Source organism: Stegostoma tigrinum, chromosome 13, assembly GCF_030684315.1.
Source record: "Stegostoma tigrinum isolate sSteTig4 chromosome 13, sSteTig4.hap1, whole genome shotgun sequence".
NCBI lineage: Eukaryota > Metazoa > Chordata > Chondrichthyes > Orectolobiformes > Stegostomatidae > Stegostoma > Stegostoma tigrinum.
Genome location: NC_081366.1, coordinates 27,020,426 through 27,032,790, shown reverse-complemented (window position 1 = coordinate 27,032,790; position 12,365 = coordinate 27,020,426). Strand labels below are relative to the sequence as shown.

At 47.6% G+C, this 12,365-nt stretch overlaps 1 protein-coding gene across 7 annotated transcripts in view; it reads right to left on the bottom strand.

The window, feature by feature from the left end:
• Window positions 1-8,162, bottom strand: part of LOC125458528 (organic cation/carnitine transporter 2-like) — a 113,798-nt gene extending 105,636 nt beyond the window's left edge. For all 7 annotated transcript variants that reach the window (XR_009446610.1, XM_059650622.1, XM_059650626.1 and 4 more), the window contains exon 1: window positions 7,584-8,162. Coding sequence is in view for 6 of the 7 variants with exons in the window: in XM_059650622.1 (XP_059506605.1) it covers window positions 7,584-7,973 (390 nt within the window). In the remaining variant the exon portion in view is untranslated. The remainder of the gene's footprint in view (window positions 1-7,583) is intronic.
• Window positions 8,163-12,365: the final 4,203 nt, after the last annotated feature.

Sequence of the window (12,365 nt, the reverse complement as noted above, 5' to 3'; positions counted from 1 at the left end):
ATGCCGACGGAACCCCGCCCACAGCCGACGGAACCCTGCGCACAGCCTATGCCGACGGAACCCCGCCCACAGCCGATGGAACCCTGCCCACAGCCTATGCCGACGGAACCCCGCCCACAGCCGTAGGAACCCTGCCCACAGCCTATGCCGACGGAACCCCGCCCACAACCTCCACAACCAGCAACCCCAGAGGAGACAGCCACACTGAGCCCTGCCGCATCTTCACCTTCCCCGCAGACCTCCCACTGACTGAGGATGAATGGTCAGTCCTCAGTAAGGGGCTCACCTTTGTCCCCCTACAACCACACATCAACGAATGCCAGTCACGTTTGGACATCGAGCAGTTTTTCCGCCGCCTTCGCCTTCACGCTTACTTCTTTAACTGGGAGCTTAACCCTCCCTCCACTGACCCCTTCACCCGCCTCCAACACAAGTCCTCCTCCTGGACACCACCCCCAGGCCTCCTACCCTCCCTTGACCTCTTCATCTCCAACTGCTGTCGAGACATTAATCGCCTCAACCTCTCCACCCCTCTCACCCACTCCAACCTCTCCCCCGCAGAACGGGCAGCCCTCCGCTCCCTCCGCTCCAACCCCAACCTCACCATCAAACCCGCAGACAAGGGTGGCGCAGTGGTAGTATGGCGCACTGACCTCTACATCGCCGAGGCCAAACGCCAACTCTCCGACACCACCTCCTACCACCTCCTCGATCATGTCCCCACCCCTGAGCACCAAACCATCATCTCCAATACCATACATGACCACATCACCTCAGGGGACCTCCCACCCACAGCCTCCAAACTCATTGTTCCCCAACCCCGCACGGCCCGTTTCTATCATCTTCCCAAAATCCACAAACCTGCCTGCCCTGGTCGACCCATTGTCTCAGCCTGTTCCTACCCCACCGAACTCATCTCCACCTATCTGGACTCCATTTTCTCCCCGTTGGTCCAGGAACTACCCAACTACATCCCTGACACCACCCACGCCCTCTACCTCCTCAAGACTTCCAACTCCCTGGCCCCCAACACCTCATTTTCACCATGCACGTCCAGTCCCTATACACCTGTATTCCTCATGCAGATGACCACATGGCCCTCCGCTTCTTCCTGTCCTGCAGGCCCGACCAATCCCCCTCCACCAACACCCTCATCTGCCTAGCCAAACTCGTCCTCACCCTCAACAACTTCTCTTTTTGATTCCTCCCACTTCCTACAGACAAAGAGGGTGGCCATGGGCACCCGCATGGGCCCAGGCTATGCCTGCCTCTTTGTAGGTTATGTGGAACAGTCCCTCTTCCGCACCTGCACAGCCCCCAAACCCCACCTCTTCCTCCGTTACATTGATGACTGTATCGGCGCCGCCTCTTGCTCCCCAGAGGAGCTCGAACAGTTCATCCACTTTACCAACACCTTCCACCCAAACCTCAAGTTCACCTGGGCCATCTCCAACACATCCCTCACCTTCCTGGACCTCTCAGTCTCCATCTCAAGTAACCAGCTAGAAACTGATGTCCATATCAAGCCCACTGACTCCCACAGCTACCTAGAATACACCTCCTCCCACCCACTCTCCTGCAAAACATCCATCCCCTATTCCCAATTCCTGCACCTCCGCCACATCTGCTCCCAGGATGAGGCATTGCACTCACACACATCCCAGATGTCCACATTCTTCACGGACCGCAACTTTCCCCCCGCAATGGTCGAGAACACCCTTGACCATGTCTCCCGCATTTCCCGCAACACATCCCTCACACCCCGCCACAACCGCCCCCAGAGGATCCCCCTTGTACTCACATACCACCCCACCAACCTCCGGATACAACGTATCATTGTCCGTCACTTCCGCCTTCTACAAACCGTCCCCACCACCCTAGCTATTTTTCCATCCCCACACTTGTCCACCTTCTGGACAGACCACTCTCTCCGCAACTCCCTTGTCCGCTTCACACTCCCCTCCAACCCCACCACACCCAGCACCTTCCCCTGCAACCGCAGGAAGTGCTACACTTGCCCCCACACCTCCTCCCTCACCCCGATCCCAGGTCTCAAGATGACCTTCCATATCAAGCAGATGTTCACCTGCACATCTGCCAATGTGGTATATTGTATCCATTGCACCCGGTGTGGCTTCCTCTACATTGGGGAAACCAAGCGGAGGCTTGGGGACTGCTTTGCAGAACACCTCCACTCGGTTCGCAACAAACAACTGCACCTCCCAGTCGCGAACCATTTCAACTCCCCCTCCTATTCCTCAGACTACATGTCCATCATGGGCCTCCTGCAGTGCCACAATGATTGCACCCGAAGGTTGCAGGAACAGCAACTCATATTCTGCTTGGGAATCCTGCAGCCCAATGGTATCAATGTGGACTTCACAAGCTTCAAAATCTCCCCTTCCCCCAGTACATCCCAAAACCAGCCCAGTTCTTCCCCTCCCCCCACTGCATCACAAAACCAGCCCAGCTCATTCCCTCCCCCCACTGCATCCCAAAACCAGCCCAGCTTGTCTCTGCTTCCCTAAACTGTTCTTCCTCTCACCCATCCCTTCCTCCCACCTCAAGCCGCACCTCCATTTCCTACCTACCACCTCATCCCACCTCCTTGACCTGTCCGTCTTCCCTGGACTGACCTATCCCCTCCCTACCTCCTCACCTATACTCTCCTCTCTACCTATCTTCTTTTCTCTCCATCTTCGGTCCGCCTCCCCCTCTCTCCCTATTTATTCCAGAACCCTCACCCCATCCCCCTCTCTGATGAAGGGTCTAGGCCCGAAACGTCAGCTTTTGTGCTCCTGAGATGCTGCTTGGCCTGCTGTGTTCATCCAGCTTCACACTTTGTTATCTTGGATTCTCCAGGATCTGCAGTTCCCATTATCACCGCATTTCAGATTTGTTTGCTATCCTGTCTTAGTGCTCACTCAGTTAGCGCCTGCTTGACTGCTCACAACATCCTTGCTTTGCCAAACTTTTCCTTTTGTGTCCTAACCCCCATTCAGAGCCTGAAGGCTCACATTACCTCTGTCATGCCTTGCTGCTTAGCATAGACACAAAGCCAGGCAGTTTGTCACAGTCTCAATCAATTCAGACAGTACTGTCTGTCATTATTTGATTAAAAAAGGTTTGTCTTTGAAGACTTTCTTTAAAGATCAGCAGCGTTTTGCAATTTTAGATGACTTATTGCTGTTTGTGAAGTATCAACTGAATTTCAAAACGAATAGAAGATCTCAGAATGATAATAAAACATGTAGTGTACTGACCTGAACACAAAGAGCAAGAAATGTCTAATACCTTCCCATACACAACATAGGGGGTAGAATTAGGCCGTCCAGCCCATCAAATCTGATCTGCCATTCTTGAGATCATGGTTGATCTGATGACCTTGGCCTTCACTTTATTGCTGTAACTCCATAATCTTTGATTCATTTACTGAATACAAATCTGTTATATTTTGAAAATACTCAACAACCACCTCAGCAATCCTGTCTGCTGAAGAATCCCACAGATTCAAGATAGTGTGCTCTTACAATAGGTAGTGTTTGGGCTCCTGAGCCCATCCACTCCAGGCTGGCTGCACCCTTTACCCTCTCTTCTTTGTCCTTCTCTTTTTTTTCTTTCATCTTCAGGCATCACGGGGAAACCAAGGGGTATCGGACGTGCTTATGTAGTGATGGCACTGCTTGGGGTGGGAACTATTGGCTGTGCTAGGCCCAGAGCATACACTTGGTGGGTTGTTGCCTGTAGCACAAATGGTGCCAGGAATGGTGTCTCCTGGTTGCAGTGACACTGAAGTATAGACTCTTGGAAGAGTCATCATTGCTTTACCTGGAGTGGGGTCTCCTTGATGTCCAGGACACCTCGCAGAGACCTTGCAGAAGTGCTAGAGCTGTAGTTGAAGATGTCTAGTCCAAAAGATGAACTCTGCTTGTGTAATTTCTTTTTGTTCTTTTTGTAACTCAAATTGGCAATGGATCATAGTGACAAAGCACTTTTCACTGTATCTTTCCAGATATATGTGACAATAACTCAGTCACAAAAAGGTTCACTGCCTTTGGCGAGGCCAAAATTCCTGCCCATCTCTGTCTTAAATGGGCAATGTATAACTCTGAGATTATTCCCTCTTTTCCTGGACTCTGTCACAAGGCAAAATAACCTTTCCATATCTACCCTGTCTAGCCCTCTGAGAACCTCGCATGTTTTTCGAAATGGTCACCTCTAATTCTTCTAAACTCCCAAAAAGTACAAACTCAACCTACTTGCTGACGGGAATGAGTGCAGACTGACATATTTATGTTTGGCAGATTTTCTTATGCTATTGATTATTTATCAGAGTGTATTTAGATTTAAAAAATACATATCACAGCTATTGATGCAGTTGTAGGGTCCTGCACCTGCGGGATCCCTGATGTGGGGATGCAATGGCCTAGTGGAATTTTTACTGGACTGTGATGCAGAGACGGTTATGTTTAGGGTAACTCAGTGGTTAGCACCGCTGTCTCATAGCACCAGTGACCTGGGTCTGATTCCAGCCTTGGGTGACTGTCGGTGTGGAGTTTGCACATTCTCCCTGTGTATGCGTGGGTTTTCTCTAGGTGCTCCAGTTTCCTCTCACGGTCAAAAGATGTGCTGATTAGGTGGATTGGCCATACTAAATTGCCCATAGTGTCCAGGATGTGCAGGCTGGGTGGATTAGCCATGGGAATTGCAGGCTCATAGGAATATGTTAGTGGGGTAAGTCTGCGTGGGATTCTCTTTGGACGTTTGTTGTCAACTTGATGGGCCAAATGGCCTATTTCCACACTGTAGGGATCCTATATGGTCACATCTGATAACAGACAATAATATCAAAGTATTTGAAAAGTGTACAGCAGTTTCCACATTGCAAATATAACCATATTGCTAAAGTACCCACAGGCAAATGAAGAATCTAAATGTGGGGTACAAGCTAGAAATCCCCTTTGAAAAATAACACTGACTCTTTTGTCATGTTCTGTGCAGTACAGTTGTGCTGAATTACAGGCCTATTCAACTCCAATGTGGTCTATCACCATCAGAATTATGAATGGAAAGAAAACTGAAAACTAAACTCCCTACCTTCCCAAAATAGTTGACTTCCCAGGTGAGTCCAAAGATTGTAAGAATGTTTTCTGCTAAGAGCAGAAATACTGACAGCAATAAGTCACTAACTATGACAAGTTATAATTATCACTGCAGTAACTAGTTGTCAAGTTTGGACCTAGATCAATGAGAGTGGATCAGATATCTTGAGATAGATGGTTCACTGGCACAATAATTGATGGACCAGCAATGTTCATACCTCATTCACAGAGTAGGAAGAACAATACCCAGACATTGCAGAAACCTTGTATCACTGACCTCAATATAATAAAATGTGAGGCTGGATGAACACAGCAGGCCCAGCAGCATCTCAGGAGCACAAAAGCTGACGTTTCAGGCCTAGACCCTTCATCAGAGAGGGGGATGGGGAGAGGGTTCTGGAATAAATAGGGAGAGAGGGGGAGGCGGACCGAAGATGGAGAGAAAAGAAGATAGGTGGAGAGAGTATAGGTGGGGAGGTAGGCGACTGCTTTGCAGAACACCTCCGCTCGGTTCGCAATAAACAACTGCACCTCCCAGTCGCAAATCATTTCCACTCCCCCTCCCATTCTTTAGATGACATGTCCATCATGGGCCTCCTGCAGTGCCACAATGATGCCACCTGAAGGTTGCAGGAACAGCAACTCATATTCCGCTTGGGAACCCTGCAGCCCAATGGTATCAATGTGGACTTCACCAGCTTCAAAATCTCCCCTGGCCCCACTGCATCCCAAAACCAGTCCAACCTGTCTCTGCCTCCCTAACCTGTTCTTCCTCTCACCCATCCCTTCCTCCCACCCCAAGCCGCACCTCCATCTCCTACCTACTAACCTCATCCCAACTCCTTGACCTGTCCGTCTTCCCTGGACTGACCTATCCCCTCCCTACCTCCCCACCTATACTCTCCTCTCCACCTATCTTCTTTTCTCTCCATCTTCGGTCCGCCTCCCCCTCTTTCCCTATTTATTCCAGAACCCTCACCCCATCCCCCTCTCTGATGAAGGGTCTAGGCCTGAAATGTCAGCTTTTGTGCTCCTGAGATGCTGCTTGGCCTGCTGTGTTCATCCAGCCTCACATTTTATTATCTTGCATTCTCCAGCATCTGCAGTTCCCATTATCACTGACCTCACCTCATTTACCACTGTACTTGATCTTATCCTTACTCTGCTGGCTACAGACACATCTTTCATGACAGTATCAGTAAGAGAAACCATCACACAATCCCTAATGAGGCAAAATCCTTCCTTCGGGTTGAAAGTACCCTCCATCATGTTGTGTGGCAGCATCACTGTTCAAAATGGGACAGGCTTTGAACAGATCTAGCAACTCAAGACTGGGTATCTATGAGGCACTGTGGGTCATTAACAGCTGCAGAATTGTACTCCAGCGCTATCGGTCAATAAATCAAATCAAATCAAATGGAGGAACTGGATATTGCAAAGGCTATGGGCCCTGACAATTCTGGCAATTGTCTTGAAGACTTGTGCTTCAGAACTTAGTGAGCGATAATGGGAACTGCAGATGCTGGAGAATTGGGATCAGTAAGTTCGGAAGTAAGTTCCTCTCTGATGAAGGGTCTAGGCCCGAAACATCAGCTTTTGTGCTCCTGAGATGCTGCTTGGCCTGCTGTGTTCATCCAGCCTCACATTTTATTATCTTGGAATCTCCAGCATCTGCAGTTCCCATTATCTCTGATAATGAAATGTGAGGCTGGATGAACACAGCAGGCCAAGCAGCATCTCAGGAGCACAAAAGCTGATGTTTCGGGCCTAGACCCTTCATCAGAGAGGAACTTACTTCCGAACTTACTGATCCCCTAAGTTCTTCTAGTACAGTTACAACACTGGCATCTACTGGACAATATGGAAAATTGCCTAGGTATTTCGTGCACAGACAAAGCAGGACAAATCGACCCCAGCCAAATAGTTGGCAATAATCCAGAGTGTAACTTGAAAACGTATTGCAGTCTGTTTGACTCGACCTGATACTGATGAACTATCTTACCAAGCTATCTACATCCTTCCGCATCGTTTCTGTTTAAGCAAGCTTTCTGAAAATTAAAAAAAGGTCTTTATCTAATTATATCTTAAAACCACAGTATTGGTGATTAGCTTCCTTAACAGCTTCCTCCCTTAACTTATTCCATACACAACTCTCAAATAGTTTGCACTAAAGTGACTTATTACATTCTGTCTCCTAAATGTGAGATTACGACTTTTCCTTGTAAAATTTCTTGGGAATTTGTTTTCAAAAGTTAAAAGTACGTTTTCAGTTCAAATTCAAATGTATACACACTGAAAATATCAAGGTAAAGTAATAAAATTAGTCTGTCCCCAAGGCCATTCAAAATAAAGAATTACAAACTCTTGGCCACGTTCGGATTAATACAGAGCTTCTATTGTTTTTGGAAACATTTATCTTCACAAACTATCCCCCGACTAACTGTGCTCACTGTGAGCCCAATGCGTCCTTCAGCCGCTTACCTCGCTGACGATGGTGGAGATGTACTGATCCTTACTGTACACCCATCCATCCAAACAGGGCTCCTGTTCCACCTCAGAAATATTGACGGAATCTGGGTCAGGAAATATCTCCGAAAGATTCCGGATCACATCCAACCGGTACCGTCTACATTTGCTGTACTGGAGTTTCCCCTGGGCTTGTTCCAGAGGGATAGTCCGGTTCATCCACGCTTCACTGAGGTTGAGATTCCCGGGAATGAAACAGCGATGTTCAGGAATATCCCCGACGAAGACTATGGACATTCCACCGAAGCCATTGGGAAAGACACTGAGGCTCAAGAGGAGGAAGGTGAGGATCTGGAAGGGTCCCCATTCTCCGAGGAAAGCGGTGATTTCATCGTAATCCCGCATGTTAGTGACAGCGGGAGAACTGGCAGCGATTCTCTTCCGTAAAACTGCAGCAATCTGGCCGTTGGAGGGCAGTCCGTAAGTTTGCAGAACTGTATTATTCAAAATCTAGATAATTCTAGATCGTCTTAAAATAGTTCAATATTTATCCGGCACTAACTTCGCACTCTTAAAGCGGGTTATTTTGCTACCTTCTTATTCTTTTCAATTAAAACCAGAGAATGAAAATTCATTTCACATAGTTGTTCTAACAAGACTTCGTTTAGTTAAGCCCCGACAAAAATTCATGTATGTCGTGGATCCTTATACTCTCCTGCTGTAGCAGTAATGCTTACATCTCTGGGCTCGGAAACCTGAGTTCAAGCGCCACTGCGCCGGTTATGTATCTATAATACATCTGAACAGGCTGATTTAGAATATTTGTTGCTTGGACCTTGCTGTCTGAGATATGGAAGCAATCTCATTGTCATTATCACCCACCAAGCCAACAAATCTTGACAAGATGGGCCAAAGCAATGTAAGCACTTCAAGTAAAGTTTGGTAGCGAGTCCAATAAGGCATATGAGAACAGGCAACACAAAACGTGGTCAGAGAATTGGATTTTAAGGAGGTGGAACTTCAATATTTTGGGCCAATTCTTCTGAAAGTTTGTGGATTGACAATAAACTTACAGATAAGGGTCTCACCAGTCAGGGGCAGACATGGCTAATGTTTTGGAGCTGGAGGTCTTGAATAAAGAGCAGATATTTGATGGGGAGCTCACCTCAGGAACAAACAGAATACCAAGATTGCATATGATCTGGTACAGTCTCAGACAGTTGCAATGAAGAGCAATAGAATGGATGATGAGTTTATTTTTGCAGTATAGGTCTATGCAGCCTCAGCTGCAGACAGTAAATGGCAAGCAAGTCTTTTTGCTTTTCTTGGTTAAGCTGTTTGATATTTCTAATTCTCTTCCAACTGGAAGAAACATTTCCCCACTTCTTGCTCTTGTGTATAGACTGAAGCACCGGTTTATAAACATCCCCCTCCACCAGACCCAAACACACCCTCCCCCCAACAGTGGACCCAACACCATTCTTGCACCCCCACCCTGCCAAGATCCTAGACTCCTACCTTGCTGCTGGATTCAACATCATCCCTGCCCAACCTTCTAGGACCAAATCCCACTCAACCCACCACCAAACCCAACAGTCACCTGGGTTCCTCCAGCCCCATTACTGAACCCCTGCCTTCTGTTGCCAGACCTGTCCCCTTTTCCTGTGCCATTGAATCTGACATTCCTTCTGCTGCGACACCCTTTTCCCCCTTTGACAACATTTCTATCCATCCTGACTTACTCACTTGGCATCCAAACTCACCTGACACATTACCTACCTACCTACCTACCTACCACCCTACCCCTACTCACTCAGCAGCTTGCTGACTTGGCAACGACTCCCAACCAACCTAGACGTCCCTTCCTTGGCACTTTATCCCTGATCCACCTGGAACCTTAGGCACCTGACATCCTATCTCACATTTAACTTGCATACTCACTATTTTTCACTGAGTCAAAGTGTCAGACTGTGATGCTGGACCTTGAAATCACAGACTGTTGTGATAAGGGGGGCATGGCTTGCTTTCCCAGCACTGTACTGCATTACAAGGGAACAGATGAGAATGGAGGTACTGCTCTGCATTTCTGATGGGGCTCTGATTGGAATCTCCTGTCAGCAAAGTGAAACAGTCTCATTAGTTGAAACATAGGGGCATGTGATATGCTATTCATTGGAAAATCTTGCCTAAAATTTAATGTGAGAGCAGACAACATAGACAAACAAATGGCAGGGAAAGCTCACGTTTTGAGGAACCTGCTGTTCGTCGACAATGCAGCATGAGCATTCAAAACAGGAGCAGAAGTAAACCATTTTGCCCATCTATCTTGACTGATCCAACCCCACCACACCTGGCACCTTCCCCTGCAACCACAGGAAGTGCTACACTTGCCCCTACACCTCCTCCCTCACCCCTATCCCAGGCCCCAAGATGACCTTCCATATCAAGTAGATGTTCACCTGCACATCTGCCAATGTGGTATATTGTATCCATTGCACCCGGTGTGGCTTCCTCTACATTGGGGAAACCAAGCGGAAGCTTGGGGACCGCTTTGCAGAACACCTCCGCTAGGTTCGCATCACACAACTGCACCTCCCAGTCGCAAACCATTTTAACTCTTCCCATTCCTCAGATGACATGTCCATCATGGCCCTCCTGCAGTGCCACAATGATGCCACCTGAAGGCTGCAAGAACAGCAACTCATATTCCGCTTGGGAACCCTGCAGCCCAATGGTATCAATGTGGACTTCACAAGCTTCAAAATCTCCCCTTCCCCCACTGCATCCCAAAACCAGCCCAGCCTGTCTCCGCTTCCCTAACCTGTTCTTCCTCTCACCCATCCCTTCCTCCCACCTCAAGCCGCACCTCCATTTCCTACCTACCACCTCATCCCACCTCCTTGACCTGTCTGTCTTCCCTGGACTGACCTATCCCCTCCCTACCTCCTCACCTATACTCTCCTCCCCACCTATCTTCTTTTCTCTCCATCTTCGGTCCGCCTCCCCCTCTCTCCCTATTTATTCCAGTTCCCCCTCCCCATCCCCCTCTCTGATGAAGGGTCTAGGCCCGAAACGTCAGCTTTTGTGCTCCTGAGATGCTGCTTGGCCTGCTGTGTTCATCCAGCTCCACACTTTGTTATCTTGGATTCTCCAGCATCTGCAGTTCCCATTATCACTGATACCATTTCTACAGTAGTTGTGTTTGATTCAGCACTGAATACCACACCTTAAAATTAAATTCGTCATTCATGCCATCCAGTTGACCAATCTGTCAGAATTATTCCATTGTTGTTTGATCTCTACTTAGGTATGACTAATAAAATAAGGAAGGAGATGGTCGAATATGAAGGTAGGCTAGCCCGTAATATTAGAAACGATAGTAACAGTTTCTTTCAATACATAAGAAACAAACGAGAGGCAAAAGTAGACATTGGGCCGCTCCAAATTGATGCTGGAAGGCTAGTGATGGGAGATAAAGAAATATCTGAAGAACTTAATAAGTACTTTGCGTCAGTCTTCACAGTGAAAGACATGAGTAGCATCCCAACAATTAAGGAGAGTCAGGGGGCAGAGTTGAATAAGGTAGGCATTACAAAAGAGAAAGTACTAGAAAAGCTAAAAGGTCTAAAAATTGACAAATATCCTGGCCCCGATGGGCTACATCCCAGAGTTCTGAGGGAGGTGGCTGAGGAAATAGCGGAGGCTTTGGTTGTGATCTTTCAAAAGTCACTGGAGTCTGAGAAAGTCCCAGATGATTGGAAAATCACTGTTGTAACAACATCGTTTAAGGAAGGATCAAGACAAAAGATGGAAAATTATGGGATGATTAGCCTAACCTCGGTAGTTGGTAAAATTCTAGAATCCATTGTTAAGGATGAGATTTCTAAATTCTTGGAAGTGCAGGGTCAGATTAGAACAAGTCAGCATGGATTTAATAAGGGAAAGTCGTGCCTGACAAACCTGTTAGAATTCTTTGAAGAGGTAACAAGTAGATTAGACCAGGGAAACCCAGTAGATGTTATCTATCTAGACTTCCAAAAGGCCTTTGATATGGTGCCTCACGGGAGGCTGCTGAGCAAGGTGTTCGAGGTGAGCTACTAGCTTGGATTGAGGATTGGCTGTCTGACAGAAGGCAGAGAGTTGGGATAAAAGGCTCTTTTTCGGAATGGCAACCGGAGACAAGTGGTGTCCTGCAAGGTTCAGTGTTGGGGCCACAGCCGTTCACCTTATATATTAATGATCTGGATGAAGGGACTGGGGGCATTCTGGCAAAGTTTGCTGATGGTGTGAAGATAGGCGGACAGGCAGGTAGTACTGAGGAGGTGGGGAGGCTGCAGAAAGATTTAGACAGTTTAGGAGAGTGGTCCAGGAAATGGCTGATGAAATTCAATGTGAGCAAATGTGAAGTCTTGTACCTTGGAAAAAAGCATACAGGCATGGACTATTTTCTAAACAGTGAGAAAATTCATAAAGCAGAAGTATAAAGGGATCTGGGAGTGTTGGCCCGGGATTCTCTAAAAGTTAACTTGCAGGAAGATTCTCTGATTAAGAAGGCGAATGTAATGTTGTCGTTTATCTCAAGAGGGTTGGAATATAAAAGCAGCGATGTGCTTCTGAGGCTTTATAAGGCTCTAGTTAGGCCCCATTTAGAATACTGTGTCCAATTTTGGGCCCCACACCTTAGGAACGACATACTGGTGCTGGAGCGTGTCCAGCGGAGATTCACACGGATGATCCCCGGAATGGTAGGTTTAACGTACAATGAACAGCTGAGGATCCTGGGACTGTATTAATGAG